Genomic DNA, 17,854 nt, shown 5'->3' with positions numbered 1-17,854 from the left:
AGGTAGGTGGCTTATGACAGCTAGTTTATTGGGGGCAAGTACACAGTATTGTAGTTGTTGGAATCTGAAACGCTTTTCCTCACCAACCCCAAACGATTTGTTGCAGGCCTCAAAGGACCGAATCCTACCCTTAAAATAAAGGCCTGCTAACATCCTGTAGGATCCCTGCAGCCAAGCTTTATAGGTATTTCCTACATTAGCTGGGGCTGGGGCAATGTTTCTGGCATTATATATAGGTGTGAACAAAGATGGAAAGCTAATCAGTTCTGTCGGCACTATGGAGTTTCAAATGGCCAACATCATGCACATTATTTTACTGCATTACTGTCTTTGGAACCTTAAAAGGTTTGATAGCCATAAAACACCCCAAAGGGTTTTACCTGCTACCACCTTATCTTTGTGTACTTTGTGGCCACTGTAATTACTCTCATCTTAATACATTTTGACATCTGGGAATCCTATCCTTCCCTTATGGGTAGGCATTTGTAGAATTAAGAAGGCAGTTTTCTGCAAATATTGAGATTTTTTGTGTCACCCCACTAAATTTCAACCAATTGGTTCCCTCATATTTGCTTATCAATGCTGCTAGCCTTCGCAAATAGTAGCAGGTTCATCAGACAAACCTTTCTAGTGCCACTTGAAGATATTACGCTTTCTCTGAGAACATACAATTGCCCATGATTCTGATTGTCAGGCTTTGTAGCGAACCAATAACATACAATCTCAGTCTCTGATTTATCCAAGCGTTTTTCCTAACTGACTATATCAAGAGTAAGATAGATTTTTTAAATGTATATAGAAAGGCAAATACCCTGCATTGTTAAGGTGTGACATGTTGGCGTCAGGATTTGGTCCGGGAGATTAGAAAAACATTTACATTTTTAGTAATTCTTTTAAAACTGTGTTTATTGCTTTATTTCTAATAATTTACCATTTTCACCAACAATCGTACACTTATGCAATGAGTTGTACAATATATTCCTCTGAGGGATCTGGCTGGCCAACGGCACACACCCAAAGCCCATCAGTGACCTTACCACAGCTTGGGTGATGGTCATACTCGCCACCTGAAGGGGTGTCCACCTGGACTCCTCTTGCATACTACATTAAAAATGTACATGTTTTTGATTAGAGCACATCTAAGCACAATGGTACATGTGTACCTTAATAGCCAGGCAGAAAGAATCTGATAGGTATGAAACGGTGCTAGGATTGTTAAAGTCTAAGGAAGGAACACATATCCAGATGGTTACCAAGTGTATGAATTGTTTCTTACATGAAGTATATAGTAAATTATATTTTATGTTTGATCAAGTGTAATGAGTGAGCATGTATTTATGTGACTAGTAAATGTAGTCTTTGTTTTGTATATGAAGTGCATGAAAAATTATTATTACATCAAGATTTTGAGAAATTGTGTTGTTGGGGGTGAAATCCTACTGAAGCAACATCCACAAATCTTGTCAGAGTGAACCACAGACAGTCACCCAATTGACCTGTGCTTAACCCTCTGGTAGCCTGACACCAATTTAGAAACATAGAGTAAAGTTTATACGTTATTTGACACCAAAATGACAAAAATCAAATCAGTAGAACTGCATTAGAAATTTTTTAAGTTTAAAGTGAAATATAGAGCCTAAAAGAGCAAAGCACCAACTGAGGACATTCAGTCGCGTGAGACCATGGAATAGTTGAAAGTTAGGCCTAGTCTCGGCTTACCTTCAGATATAGAAGACATTTTGAAGAAAAATATCTGAGAAGGTAAAGTTACACAGGGCAAGGCAGGATCAGTGTTCAAGGAGTAGGAGCTGCTGGATTAAGTTGCTGTGAAGATTTCTGCATTCAGACTTAGAGCCTGGTTTAGATCTTGGCGGATCTGGTCCGGCCGTTACTTTTCCGACAGTTTCTCCATGCGCCATTTAGGTGGTCCGCCCTCGATATTTAGATGCAGGTGAGTCTATGAACGATAGCCCTGATAGAGTTCCGCTGTGTTCGCCAGATTTTTCCTCCCGCATCGACGGCATCATAGGCAAAAGCTGCTGTCGGAGAGAGTCCAGCCAATATTTCCGCCAGGCCAATTATGAAGTGCCTTTCCATCGAGGAAACTTTCTCGGGTAAACCCCCAAACTTGAATTGGCTGAATCAAAGGAATAGGAGGTAGAGACTTACCTTCTTTCTGTTTTCCACTTTCGTTTCCGCCTTGAACCCAATAGTCCAAGTCCTTCCTTTGCTGATGTTACTTTACCACGAAACAAATCAACTCCGTTGTCACCGGGATCGAAGGTAAGCATCTTTTTTACTTGTTTTCCTATGAATTGTGTGTTTACATCTGCTCTGGACTCGTGCATTTATACATTGCTCTTACATGGAATTTGTTTTCTTATATGTAATGCATGTGCTTATTTGATAATGTATTAAGGTCAATTAAACACACCTGTATTAAAACTTAAAAAAATTGCAATTATAAAATAAAAAATATAAAAATATGTAAAAATAAAAGAGTTAATTCTATTATGTACTTTTTTACAACTACCCAAAAACATTTAAAGAAAAAATAGAGTAGGAGTAGGAGTAGGAGGGATGGTAGAGTAGTGACTTTTGGAGGTTGAGGAAGCGTGAGTGGGTGATTTGCTTGTGTATGTATGTTTGGCAGTTGCATGTTGGTCTGGTGTAGGTGAGCATTCATGCTTTCTAGGCTGGTGCTTGAAAATCTGGTGAGTGTCTGTGCTTGGTTTTGGTTGGTGTTGTTTTGTGTGTAGGTGTGCTTTTGTGTAAGTGCTTTGGTTTTGATGAGTGTTTTGATGTTGGTGTAGTTATGGTACTTGTGGGGGTTGTGCTTGTAGTGTAGATTCAATAGTGTGTGTATGTTGTTTGTGTGCCTGTTTGTTTTTCTTTGTGTGTTTGTGTTTATGTGCATGATTGTGCTGGTTTTGTCTGTTGGAGTGGGTGCCTTCAAAGAAGTGAGTATGCTTGGGATTGGGATCGGAGATTGGGATTGGGTTGAGTAAGGGACCTGAGTTATGGCAGAAAGTTGGGCTGGTTGGGAGGCTGGGCAGAGTGAGGAGGCTGCTATGTTATTTGTTTAAAAAAGGGCAAAACAGTTTAGCAATAGCTAATTTAACTGCATGTATGTTTAGTGACACATTAAAAAGTATTTCTTACCAGTCTCCACTCCACCAGGAATTCCTGTTAGGCCTTTAGGATGTGGATCTGCAAGACCTTCTCCTCCCAAAAAGGTAGTGGATGTAGCGGTAAGGTGTAGCTGGGAGTACCACCACCAGTCCTCTCGGCTTCTAGGTGATTTAGCACAAACACATCAGGTGTGTGATGGTAGCATCCTTTCTAAAGCCACAGGAATAGTAAAATGTTGAATATGTCCCACGGTAGACTCATTCTCTACCTAATCCGCCACTAGGGCAATGTAAGCGCAACTGGGAAATCTAAATAGGCTCACCGCAAACCAGCCAGCTTGATGGCGATGAAGCGCTGTTAGCCAGCAGAGGAGTCCGCCGCTTTGAAGGAGGTGCGCCACATACTCGATGGAAAACAGTCTGTTATTGTGGATGGAGGTTCAGCCAGCCCACATCTAAATACAGTGGGAAGAATCAATTAACTCGACAGAATACTTCTAACCACCTCCATGGAGGAACGACCGGATTCCCACCAACATCTAAATCAGGCTTTAGTTTCTTTTGTGGTAGTCGAAATTCTCCAGCGGGACAAAGCTGCAAGCTATATCCGATGAGGGCATCACGAGGCTGGATACCCCTTCTGCGAGAAAGTGCTGAACAGGATTAGCTGCTGTGGAGAAGAACGTAGTCGGAGCTACCGCGAAGTTAGGCAGACTGACGATGCACCTTTGTGTGGATTGGCGAACAAGTAGCTCTTAGCCTCCTCCCGGCTCTCAGAGCAATCTTTGCCTGACAACTTTATAAGTCACAAGTTTTGTATTTAGTCTCTATTGGCACCTTTACACCACTACCAAGGATCAGGATTGCAGGAGCACCAATTGGAGGGTAAGCACTCAGGCTGGGTCTAGGTGCGAGTTCAAGATGGTTGGAACCTTTTCTGTCCCTGATGGTCTGATCAGAAGGCTAGCCAACCAACCCTTAGAGTAATTCTGGAAATCCTTGGTTCAGGCAGAAAGACAGGTCTTAACCAGCAGGGCAGTCCTCTGAGGGCAGAAGGAATGTTTCAGGCAGCAGTACAGTCCTCTTGGTGGAGCAGGGTAGTCCTTTGAGAGTTCTTCTGGAGGGCCAGAAGTGAACTGAAGAGTTAGTCAGATGGTCCCAATGATATACCTGGTGGCAACTTTAAATTGGAAGAAACGTCTAAAGGTTCCCCCCACAGACGTGTCTGGAATTGCCTTGGCCCCAGGCTGTCTACAATCACAATAGGCTTGTGTGAAGTTATTTGTGTATGAGCTGAGGCAGCTTCTTTGAAGTGTAAGTGGGGCTGGGCACAGCTCAAACTCCTCTTCCTGCCAGAGTGGCCCATCCTTCCAACACCCAGTCCTCCTATTGTGTGGCTGTCTGGGAGGAATAAAGAAATGCCATGTGTCAAATATACCTAGCCATGTGACCCGGGAACAGGCACCAAATTTCTAGATAAGCCCCCCCATAGCGGAGGGCCAGGGGAGAATGGGGCCCTGGAAGGGGCCTCAAAGTGACTTTCCAGCACCCTTTCCATGTCGGAAGGCCGACATAAAAAAAGGCTGTTGAAAGTGGATATCATAATACCGACTCACCATTTGAAGATTATCTGTCCTTCTGACGCTCTACTTGAGCCTGTCTGAATTGGAGCAGAATTCCCCTGTGGGTTTCCAGTATCATAATACTGTGATTGGACGCAAACCTATGATGTCATGGAGAAAGCCTCTGATGAGCTGTCGATGGCTTTCCGCCCAACATCATAATAAGGCCCTTTATCTTTTATCGCTCAAGGAAGGTGCAGACCTATAATGATATACTGAAAACAATCTCAGAGAGGGCCTTGTAGCACATTCAACATCCCTTTGCTGGGGCCCTGATTTTCTTTATTTCCATGATGGATGGAAGTTTCTGCCTCTCCATAGTCTACCGAAAATTGAATGCGATAACTGCAAAGTATCAGAATTGGCTCCCTTTGATCGCCATATTGCTTTATCAAGTCAAGAATGCAAAGCTCTTCTCAAAACTAGATTTTAGAGGAGCCTCCAATTTGGTAAGAGTAACATATGGAGATGAATGTAAGACCGCTTTTAATACTGGATACAGAAATAACAAGTTACTCCTTGTTACGCCATTTGGTCTTTGCAGCTTTTCAACATTTAATTAAAGTTTCAGAGATATACTTAACAGCTTTCTCATCTTGATGATATCCTGTTTTTAACTCAAACCCTACAGGAACATTGTTGTCACAGGGGAGAGGTTCCATCACACCTGAGCAAAAATTGATTACATGCAAAGACAAAAAACATTTAAGTTTGATGTCTCCTCCATATCCTTGTACTCTCAGAACAGGGTATCAGAATAGATGAAAAAATAAAGCAGCCATGTGAAACTGCCCGACTACACTTAAAGAGATCCAGTGAGTGGTTTGTAAACTTTCAGGGGTACTTTATTGACGGCTTTTTCACCCTGGTATGTTTTATCAGTGCACTGACCAATAAGGGGGTGCCTTCTGAGTGGGAGGAAGAACAAGTAACAGCTTAATTGAAACATAAACTGCATTCACAATGACCCCTATCTTAGGACATCCTGATCCACAGAAGCTCTTTATTGTGGAGACATATGCTTTACCTTATAGAATTGGATTGATTCTCTTCCAACAAGGCAAACATGATATATGAGAAGAATTATACCATTTGTGATCAAGAGTTATTTGCCATGATAAAGTTATTTCCATATTGGAGACACAAAATGTTCGCAGATCAGGCATTTTTGCTTGCCTGCATACACGATGTTGGTCCCTGGTGTAAAAACGACCTCTGATCTTTTCATCGTACACCTTCCCATGAACATTATGTCTGCTGCTCAGAATATCCTCGCCAAATATACCATCCTACTCAGACATCTTATGGCAACAATTCGCAGTGGCAAAATCCACTACTGGTGCATCCTTATCGCTGAAAATGGACAACATTGAGGATAAGACTCAAACTGATCTCTGTATAGCATCACAATCATTGATCACGAATGTGAACAGTAGAAGCCGAAGCCACAACATGCGGCATCAGAAAGTTCAAAGTCCCAAGCCTGGAAGCCTGTTAGTTGAATGGAAACGACTCAGCTTTGGCAAGAAGGTAACATAGGTGCAGGTCTCTGCCGCTCCTTTATGAATGATGCCCGTGAGAACGGAAACCGCACTTTTTCCATAGAGGCAGTTATGCAGTCTCATTATTTACAGTGACAGTAAATAGTTGTTTTGAGGAAAATCAAGGTGCAGTAGAAAAGAACGGTCTGTAGCTGAGCTCTTTGGAAATGCATGCCTTAGTTAAGTTTCACTGATAAAAAAATATACACAGAACTTATAATTGACATATTGCAAAATACATACATACAAAGCTCATGGTTCCTACTGTCACAAAACGTAAACAAATAATGAATAGAGTTCTGTTTCTATTAGAATATATTTTAGGACATATTAAATATACCAATATTATTACTAGCGATAATCATAACACTAAAAGCTATAACATTACATTGTGTTAACCCATGTATTATGAATTTCAGAGTTAAATGATCTTGGGATATCATGTGTCTGTTCTTAATCTAATAAATAGGCAATCAACATTGTTATTTTCAGATTTGTTCCAGAACTTCAAGCATTATTGCAACAAGAAAGGACATTCAAAACGTTTACCCACCTGAAAGGGTTCAACACAGAAGCAGGATCAATTAACGAAGAAACAGAGGAATTCAAAGGAAGTAATTCACAAATAGGTGTAAATCCTTTGATGGTAAGCATTGTAGTGTTTCCTAATTGTTTCTCTGGTTGCAATATTAATTTAGGAAATTGGCAGCAGTAAGGATGGCTGCCTTCTAACTGAACTCCTGTCCTACTTCCTTCATGTTTTGAATTGATTTGAGTTTTTGTAGAGCATATAAATACTCAGGAAATAGGGTGTCCTGGCACTAGTTTGTAGGACAGTATAATCAATCATCTGCATTAATGTAACCACCCCTAAATAGAGAAAAGATAGGAAGGTATTCAGTGACTTGCCGAATTTCCGCAGGAATTCCTCTGTCCTGGTTCTCAAAGGTAGAGCCTTTGTTGCAGTGACAACAACCGCTTTCTAAGACCTCAGAAAATTATGTATGCGTAAAAGGTGTGAGGTATATAGTGAAAAATGTGATTATATGTAGTTCCTTGTTGGGAGGTTGTGGCGGACTTCATAACAGAAGCAGAGACATGAATAGACAGCGCTTCTGAATAGGTAACCAGTGAAGAATGGTCAAATGAGAGGAGAAGTTAATCCTTTTGCTTAGGCCCAGAACGAGGTAATCGGCCATGATGTGGATCATTTGAAGCTTGTTGAGCAACTATCCAAACAAACCTACAGAAATTGAATTGCAGCAGTGTAACCTAGACATGACAAAGGCTTAGACCATGGTTTTCCTTGTCTATAAAAGTTTTATATTAAATGCTTTTTGTGTTAATGCACATTCCCATATAGACCCCCTAATTTTACTTGAAGGGTGCAGTCATGTTTATTTCCTAATAGGATCTATTATAGCTAGTGTAGGCCTGTATTTTAAAATAGAGAACATTTGATTGCTATCTTGCTTTGTGTCACATTTATCTCCAAGCAAGCTGGAGTTCTAATTAACAAATGCAATGTTCTTTTGCTTTTTTTCCCATGTGAACAAAAATGTCTTCCATTTTTGATACTGGTGAATGTTTAAATGAATAGCTCATTTAAGAAGACACCTAAACAGTACCGCTTGGTACGAGTATCTGATCCTGATTCAGATACTGCAAGTTTGAAGGACGCAGAAAGAAACCACCATTGTGAATGCTTGAGCACACAATTGTATCATCTTGCTTTAACCTGATTGGACAGTTCTCTTGAGAACTGTGTGTGGGTGTACAAACTGTTACAATTATGCCTTTCATATATTGTAGAGCTGTAGGGGAAGCTCGGATGATGCTCTTTAGAGACTGAGACTTGGAATAGAATATAGCAGGATACTTTATAGTACTCTCTCAGAGAGCACTGGCTATGTTTTGTTATTTTCTTTAAATGCAACTTTATACTGGTTCTTCCTCTGATTATATGACAGTGATATACCTTGATTGCCATAATATTTGAAGCATACTCTTTTTAGATTATCACTTGCTTCTAGTCTAATTTTTGCCTTCTGTAAACATTTGATTTTAATAAACCTTAGTGGTTTGAAAATAATAACTCCCTTTGCGTTGGGGTGGGTACAGGGTTTAACGGAGAGGATGCGTCACACAGGGGAGCGTCAGGGCGGCATATTGGCACCAATACTGTTTTCCCTTAATATCAACGATGCGTAAAACTACCTCCATGATTGCCTCAATGACGCTCCTAAACTTGGTGGTGTCTCTGTTTCTGGCCTGCTGTTCACCGGTGATAGGTTCCTTATTGCCAGAACTTGTTAAACAAATTTCAGGAGTTCTGTAGTGAAAGGAGCTTGAGAGGAATGCAAAGAAATCTAAATGTTTGACTCTAAGGCTGCACAGGACCTTTTGTAGGAACCTAACACTGGGGTCTGAGGTACTCAACAAAGTCAAACTCTTCAATTACCGAAGTATAGGGTTCAGCAGTTCCTTGACATGGCCATCTCATATCAAGAAGTCCAGGGCTATTTTATTACATAACTCAGTGGACATCAGAAGGATGCAAAGGGATTCTACCCAATCAATCAATCAATCAATCAATCAAAGTACTTGTAAAGCGCACTACTTACCCGTGAGGGTCTCAAGGCGCTGAGGGGACGGGGTGCCGCTACTGCTCGAAGAGCCAGGTTTGAGGAGTCTTCTGAAGGCGAGTAGGTCTTGGGTCTGCCGTAGGTGGGTAGGAAGGGTGTTCCAGGTCTTGGCGGTGAGGTAGGAGAAGGATCCACCACCGGAGGTTGTTCGTTGGATGCGGGGGACAGCAGCGAGGGCGAGGCTGGCGGTGCGGAGCTGGCGGGTGGGGGTGTAGAAGCTGAGTCTGCTGTTCAGGTAAGCTGGTCCGGCGTTGTGGAGTGCTTTGTGTGCGTGGGTGAGGAGCTTGAAGGTGATCCTCTTGTCGACGGGGAGCCAGTGTAGGTCTCTCAGGTGGGGGGTGATGTGGCTGCGGCGGGGACGTTGACGATCAGTCGTGCGGAGGCGTTTTGGATGCGTTTTAGTCGTCGTAGGTGTTTGGCTTGGATTCCTGCGTAGAGTGCGTTGCCGTAGTCCAGTTTACTGCTGAATAGGGCCTGTGTCATCGTTCTTTTTGTTTCAGTCGGGATCCACTTGTAGATCCTGCGGAGCATGCGGAGGGTGTTGTAGCAGGAGGAGGAGATGGCGTTGACCTGTTTGGACATGGAGAGGGAGGAGTCGAGGATGAATCATAGGTTGTGTGCATGGTCGATCGGTGTTGGTGCTGTTCCCAGTGTGGTCGGCTAACAGAAGTCGTCCCAGGCTGAGGGGGTGGGTCCGAGGATGAGTACCTCCGTCTTGTCCGAGTTTAGCTTCAGACGGCTATTCCTCATCCAGTCAGCGACGGCCTTCATTCCCTCGTTGAGGTTGGTTTTGGCAGTGTGCGGATCCTTGTTGAGGGAGAGGATGAGCTGGGTGTCGTCGGTGTAGGAGATGATGTTGAGGTTGTGTTGGCGGGCCAATAGTGCGAAGGAGGCCATGTAGACGTTGAACAGCGTCGGGCTGAGGGATGAGCCCTGGGGGCCGCCGCAGATGATGTCGGTGGCCTCGGATCAGAAGGGCGGGAGGCGGACGCTCTGGGTTCTGCCGGAGAGGAAGGACGTGCTCCAGTCAAGGGCCTTCTCTTGGATTCCGGCATCTAGGAGTCGTGTCTTTAGAGTGCGATGGCAGACCGTGTCGAAGGCGGCCGACAGGAACAGGAGGATGAGGGCTGATGTTTCGCCGTTGTCTAGTTGGCGCCTGATGTCGTCTGTGGTGGTGATGAGGGCTGTCTCAGTGCTGTGGCTTCGTCTGAACCCGGACTGGTGGCATGTTGACGATTTTATCGATGACCTTCGCCGGGAACGGGAGCAGGGAGATGGGCCGGAAGTTCTTGAGGTCCTTGGGGTCCGCCTTGGACTTCTTGAGGAGGGCGTTGATTTCAGCGTATTTCCAGCTTTCCGGGAATGTCACTGTTTTGAAGGAGATGTTGATGACCTTCCGTAGTTGGGGTACGATGGCAGCGTCTGCTTTGTTGAATATGTGGTGTGGGCATGGGTCTGACGGAGATCCTGAGTTGATGGAGTTTTTGACCTTGCCTGTCTCGTCGTCGTTGACGTTGACGTTGGACCAGGAGGTCAGGGGGTTGGCACTGGTGGTGTTCACAGGGGAGGTGGGGACTGGCGTAGTCATGGCGGTCATGGTGTTGAAGCTGTCGTGGATGTCAGCAATCTTGCGGTGGAAGCAGATGGCTAGTGAGTAGCACAGTTCTTGTGAGGGCGGTATGTCGTTGGTGTTGGCGCTGGAGTTGGAGAGTTCCTTTGCGATGCTGAAGAGCTCTTTGTTGTTGTGTGTGTTGTTATCCATGCGGGCTTTGAAGGAGGATCTCTTGGCTAATCTGATGAGGTGGTGATGTCTGCGGGTGGCGTTCTTGTGGCCTGCGTGGTTGTCCGGTGGGCGTTCGTAGAGCCATATCTTCTCCAGTTTCCGCCATGCGCGTTTGGAGGTCTGCAGCTCGTCGGTGAACCAGGTGGCTTTCTTGCTGGCCGGGTTGTTGGAGGGTTTCTTGAGTGGGGCGAGGGTATCGGCGCAGTAGTTGATCCACTGTCTGAGGTTGCTAGCTGCGATGTCTGGGTTGGTGGGGTCGGTGGGTGCGTTTTGGGAGAGGGTGGTGATCAGCTGGTCTTCGGTGACTTAGCTCCAGCAGCGGCCAGGTAGATGTTGGGTGCTGTGGTGCATGGTTGGTTTATTGAAGGTGAAATGGATGCAGCGGTGGTCGGTCCAGTGAAGTTTGGTGGTGTGGTCTAAGGCGACGTGGGTGCCTGTGGAGAAGACGGGGTCCAGGGTGTGGCCAGCGGCGTGGGTCGGTGCAGTGACGAGTTGTCTGAGGCCGAGGTTGGCGAGGTTGTCGATCAGTGTGGCAGAGTTGGCGTCTTTGTTGTTCTCGAGATGGAAATTCAGGTCTTCGAGGAGAATGTAGTCCATGGAGGCGAGTGTGTGGGTGCTGGCGAGGTCGGCGATGGAGTTGCTGAATTGAGCTCGGGGTCCGGGGGGTCTGTAGATGAGTGTTCTTCTGAGGGTGGTGTTGGGGTCGGTGTGGATCCGGATGTGCAGGTGTTCGGCGGTGTTGAGGGTGTCGTCTGCGTGGGTGGCGACCTTGAGGGTGGACTTGTGGACGATGGCTATTCCTCCTCCGGTTCCGTTGGTGCGATCCCTGCGGGTGATCTTGTTGCCGTTTGGGATGGCTATGGCGATTTCGGGCGCCAAGGAGTCATTCCACCAGGTCTCGGTCAGGAAGGCCACGTCTGGGGCGAAGGTGTCGAGCAGATCCCAGAGCTCGACGGCGTGTTTGCGTGCGGAGCGGGTGTTGAGGAGTATGCAGCGGAGGTGGTTGGGTCCAGTCCTTGGAGGTTTGGTGGTTCTGTCGCAGGTGAAGCTGCAGGTGTGGCAAGAGAAAGGTCCGTGAGTCCGTTTCGGGGCGGCTTGGAAGCAGGTGTGGTTTCGGCTGGAGTTGAGTGCGTGGAGGGTGCTGGCATCGTAGCGGAGTCTGGTGTTGTGGCGTTCGCGGGGTCCAGGGTTTCTGGCACTGGGCACAGTCTCTCTGTCAAAGGAAACCATTTGATGCGGTCCATATTATCCCTCCCCCAATCCATGCCACCAGTCCCCTCATATTTCAACTTGGCTTTAAGGGGGATTGCCGACTTAGCCGCTCTGAAATCTTTGGTATACTGGGTTAGGCTATGGTCTTTTCCTGAGCTTGAGTCGTATAGGCAAGGCCTTTGCAAACTCACCCTTTTGGATGGGGACATGATTGTTCCTGGTCTATCCCATATTAACAAATGGTTCCTCAAGCTAGGTCTTAACCCCTTCGATGCTGATGACGAGCTCAGCTCGTCATCAGCCACGGTGGTCGTGTGCGGATGACGAGCTGAGCTCGTCATGTAACGCGGCTTTTGGAAAAAAGCCGCACAGCGCAAAAACAACCCCCGCACGCATGTGGTTAAAGCTCTGTGGAAAAATCCCTCTGCCATCAACCCCTCAAAAAAGGGTCTTGTGAAGAAAATGTTTTGGGGGCACATAAAAAGTTAGTGTATACGGAAAGCTGACTGAGAAAGCCTTACTGGGAGGTTTTTGTCAAAAAAATGTGCTCCTCAGTTTGAACCCTATCTTGATGAGGTCGTTTAGCTGGGGCCGAAGAATCTTTTTATCAAATTTAGGGTTGCCATTCTAACGGTGAACAGCTACACACTTAGATGGAACAAGACGAGCTTCGAGGCGAGAGACAAGTGATTATGTTCCATTTGTCCGAGCGGGGTAGAGACCATAAGACATATCTTATTTTGCTGTCCACTGTATTCTGCAGTACTGGCAAAATAGCTGAAACCCTCCTGTCAGAGTTTGGGGGTTTCTCACTTTCAACTTGCTTTCCGAATCTCGAGCTCTGACACAAGCAGACTGCCAGTTTTGTGTAAAAGCAGATTCCTATTGGCAGTGGCTGTGATTAGGAAGCAACTCGCCTTCCACTTTAACATTAGAGTTCTGCATTTTGGTTATTTCTGCAGTGGATGGGATCAGGATGTAACTAGGCCCTTTGTCTGAGTAATAGAGCACTTGTACTTTAACTATTACGGTGGCTCTCTGGGACAGTGTATGGTTTGCCTGCGCATCAGTGCTTTGGTGAGAGATCCATTGTTGCCATCTGCCAAAATACATTATGTGCATGTAGCTATGTTTTAGCCAATTGGTCCATGAATTTTATACCCGCCTGATAATATGTCTACGTATGAACTTATTGATGTACTTGTTTTTATTGTCAATTGGTTACTTGGTCTGTGACTGCACTTAGCTTAAGCTACAACTTACATTATGATAAGCATGAAACTTACTTTTAGGCATGGCAGACCACTTAGGTTTTTGTCTAATGTTTGCGCTTGTGGATTATTTTCTGTTCAATCAGGCCGAATTAAGAACGTTTTTACGGAATATTTTATATGCTACTTGATGTATCATTTTATGAAATCAACTTATTGTGTTTTTATTTGTTTCATTGTGCTACTTTAATGGCCTATGGGCCAAATAAAGTACTTTTACTGCTACTTACTCTCTGTCGATTTGGTGAAGCCAAATGTGCTTCACATATTATTGAATGTAATTGATTTGTTGACCAAGCTCATTTATTAAACTTGATCCATCCAGCAGCGCTTCACGGTCCTCTAAATTAGCATGTAGTTAAGCGCTGACAAATCTGGTAGCAGAGGATGGTTTCCAGCTAAGGACTGTGAGGCACATGCATCAAGCATTTTACCGGTCGCAAACGGGCCGATTCACTGAATTGGCCTGTTTGCGACTTGAAAAAGGCCTTTTCCTATGTAATTCAAAATAGGTAATCGCAATTTTTTGCGATTACCGAAATTGTGAATGCATTTAGGGAATAACAATTTGTGATTCCCTATTTGAGATACATGTAGCATTTCCTAAATGCGAGTGTGCATTTAGGAAATTCTAATTACAATCAACTTGAAATTTATGGTAATTTGTGCATGCATTGGAAAATGAAAAAAAAATGATTTTTTCCAATGCTTTATGTAGCCCTGTGTGCTACACATTAGCATACTTACCTTTTTCAGTGGGGTGCCTCTGGGCGGTCTTAGGCACCCTTGGATTTGCAAATTGTGATTACCAATTTGGTAATCGCAAATTGGGAATGCATTCTCATTCAATCCTTTGGGCCTGTAGGCCCATAGGAATGAATTAGAATGCATTCCCTAATAGCGATTTGCCGTTTACAAATCGCTATTTGGGAGTGGTAAGGATTCACAAGATTAATTGCAAATCCTTCATGCATAGGCATTCGCGATTACCAAATAGAGAATCATTAAAATGTGCTATTTGGTAATCGCAAATGATTACCTTGATGCATATGCCCCTGTATGATTTAAAATTCACTGAACATAACATTTTTCCACAGTTCAGCCTGCGGTCCCCTGTCTTCCATGATCCCATTTGGCTTACTGATGACATTCCAGCATTCCTGAAAGCGGTTGCAGTATTCTAGGAGTGTGAGTACAAGCAGGGTTATGCTCGTTGAATGTGCGTTGTTTAGAGATGCAGTGTTTGCGCGTTGATGAATTTGTTATATTTTTGAGTTGTGGTGTTTAATTCTGTCCAAGAAGGACTTTGTGTTGAGTTTAAAAATTGAGAGTTCTTTCATGTTTATCAATTGTGCATATTGAGATTAATGCACTTTTCGTTCAGAGCTGAGGTTTCGGTTATTTGATTAATTCTAATTCAAGATCTCGGGATAGATATGTTTAAATGGTATTTGACTTGTCTGTTAAGGTTGAAGTGTTGGACATTGGCACACCATGGTCGCACCAAATATATGGACTTACTAAGCTTCTGTCAGAGATTGTGCTAATTGAGATCAGTGTTATTTTGATCCTTTGTGCACAGGAGTAGATGACGATAGTTAGGATGAGGCCCCACCGGTTGTATACTCACTTTATATGTTTGGTAGTACCAAAAGAGTTCCATTCCCTATTTTCCCAAGACAATGGCAGATTGCTCTTTACGTTATGCAGATAAGGATTGTTGTATTTTTTCCTATTTCACTTATATAGAGCACATCGGAGTAAAGTGAGAACCGCTGTCAATTACATCTCTAGTTATCGCACTGAGATTGATTCTTCAGCGTGTGTGCCAAGCTGAGATTGATTGTTACGTCATTTGGTGTTGGACTGCAATTGTTTAGTTTTCTGGAGCTGTGCTCGGACTGGGTGTATGTGTCGTCGAGTACTGTATTTTGGCATGTGCTGGTCATTTCAATTTGACATTTACAAATTCTGTGTTCATTTTAGAAAAGAGTATAGAAGATGGAGTTATTTAAGATTATAAGGGCTATATTGAAAAGTGATGATGAGCCTGCTTGTCAGGGTGAGAAGTCTCGCAGATTGCACACCAGCATAAGATATGGCAACAAATATAGGATTTCATACATATATTTGGATCAAACAGTGGATTAAGATCACAGAAAAAGATGGGGCCTTGCAATTTCCCCAGTATGGCACATTAAGAAATCTAAGAAAAATTGAAAATCTAAGCAGAGAGGTGTATGAGATGAACCCTCAAGCAAGGCCGGTATGGCTTGAGGCGTTGAATGCTTGGGAACATGCTGCACCTGAAAAGGAAATGCAGAAATATAAAATGTGAATGGAAAATAAATAATATGGGATTGTAAAGGAAGAGACAGAGGTAAAAAAAATCATGAGAGGAAGGTGAGGATGTCAAGAAAGAAAACTTAGACTGACAAAGATATGGAATATGAGTACCTGGATGACCTGCTGAATTCTCGACTATTCCCATGCAGTGTTGTTTCTCCGCCAGCAGTGCAAGAACAAATGCAGTTAGGGACTTTTGGAGGAGGAGAAGATGCAGTAGGAAGTGCAAGCCCACCAATTGAACTGAGTCTCCCAAAGGGCGGTTTACCCCATGTAGCTTCGGGTCCATCACCAGAGGTTTCTAGTACATCTGCTGTAACTACCACTTTATTTGCATTGTCGCAATTTCTAAAAGCCCTTAGTACATATGTTGTTATTGAAGACAGCCCAGAATTAAAGTCAAATTCAGAAAAGACTGAAATTGAGAACAGAATTTGAGGAGCTTTTGAAAGGGACTCTCAATCCAGACTTTGTGATCACATACACTGAAGCTTAGCTTTTGTTTTTTAGTAGATAGGCTGCAAGATTTGCTTGTGTTGTGCATTTCAGATTGGAAGAGGTGGCTAAGGATTCTGGAATTAATATGAACGACAGTAAGAATTTGCGGAGGAATATTGGGATGTTGATGACAGATGATGAGTTAAAGAAAATGAGAACGCCACATTTGAAAGTGCCTGTTAAGGAGCTACTGGATTGCATTAGAGAAAGGGGGAAAGTACTAACATATAAGAGGAAGATTATTCTCAAAGGTGATTTGAGTACATTAGAATATGTTTTTAAAAATTATGGCTCCCAAAGATCTATAGGCGGAATGCAAATCGGTCATGGGTTGACCTGATGGTAAAGTGCAGAGAGATACCAGTATGAAGTCACATCCCATACTTTCATGGATAACTATAATCAGCTAATTACTCATTTGAAAACATATGCCTCACTAACCATCTTAACAACCACCAACTCCTCAACAGAACACAGTTGGGCTTCAGACTCAACCACGGTATGGAAACAGCCCTCACTGCAGCTACAAAGGATTTCTGTATGATACTGGACAGAGGAGACTTGGCTGGCCTCATCTTCCTGGACCTCTCCTCAGCATTCAACATGGTGTCACACCCAATCCTCATTCAATGCTTGCTTAGTATTGGAATCCATGGACCTGTTCTCTGTTGCTTATGCTTCTTCCTTACTGGAAGGATACAGTTGGCCAGCCTGGCCACTGACTCTTTGAACACCCACACCCTTATCTGTGTAGTACCGTAAGGATTCTCACTGAGCATGACCGTATTAAACACCTACATGATCCCACTAACGAGCAGCATCTGCATCGACAACACCTACACGATGGCACCAAGCTGAAACTCTCCTTCTAGGACAAGAATCCCAACAGTTTGTTGCCTGCATGACTAAAGTCACCGACTGGATGAAGACCAGCTGTCTCAAACTTAACACCAACAAGACAAAAGTTGTGATCTTCAGGAAGAACCCATCACTGTGAAACTCCACCTGGTGGCCTGCTGAACTGGAAACCACACCCACATCTACCACCCACACCAAGAAACTCAGGATTGTCATCAACATTACCACCCAAGTCAACGCTGTCACAGCTTCTTGATTCCACACCCTAAAGATGTTGAGAAACATCTTCAAATTACCATCAACCAGCACCCACAAACCCGTCGCACATGCCATTATTACAAGCAAACTAGACTAGACTATGGAACTACCCTCTGAGTCAGAATCGCCAAGCAACTCACCATATGACTTCAAATCATTCAGAACCTGGCAGTCGGAATTTTGCTCCACCTACCAGGCCATACAAACATCACACTACACTTGAAGGAACTCCACTGCTTCTTATTTGAGCAGCGTACTTTGTTGCCCCACCCTTTATATACAACACATATACTTAACATGAGTTTAACAGTATTATTCTCTGTGCACTTCATTAGTAAATTGTGGTGTGCAGACAGAATATTGAGTAAAAAAAATTGAGTTGCACAAAATATCGACTAATAAATATAGTGGTTCAGAAATATCGACAGCAAGAATATCGTGGTCAGAAATATCAACATATGGTAAGTAATATCGATTATAAAAATATTGAAGTGTTTAATATCGTTTGCAAAATATAGTTGTTAAAAATATAGTTTTTTGAATTAACGTTATGTATTTTAGTATATATTTTATTTGTATGTGATGTATTTTTTTTGTATTAGAATTGTTTGTATTTTTAATATATGTGTTACATTTTTAGTAGTTATTTAAAAAAAATGAATTTTGTGTTTTTAGTTTCGTTGTGGGTT

At 43.5% G+C, this 17,854-nt stretch overlaps 1 protein-coding gene across 1 annotated transcript in view; it reads left to right on the top strand.

The window, feature by feature from the left end:
* LOC147702949 (uncharacterized) overlaps positions 1-17,854 on the top strand; it is a 4,293,369-nt gene that overhangs the window by 1,293,416 nt on the left and 2,982,099 nt on the right. Inside the window, exon 9 of the mRNA XM_086929459.1 lies at positions 6,787-6,940. Coding sequence (XP_086785585.1) covers positions 6,787-6,940 — 154 coding nt within the window. The remainder of the gene's footprint in view (positions 1-6,786; positions 6,941-17,854) is intronic.

This window comes from Lissotriton vulgaris, chromosome 7 (genome assembly GCF_964263255.1).
Source record: "Lissotriton vulgaris chromosome 7, aLisVul1.2, whole genome shotgun sequence".
In the NCBI taxonomy this organism is placed as follows: domain Eukaryota; kingdom Metazoa; phylum Chordata; class Amphibia; order Caudata; family Salamandridae; genus Lissotriton; species Lissotriton vulgaris.
This window is presented reverse-complemented; position numbering and strand designations above follow the sequence as displayed.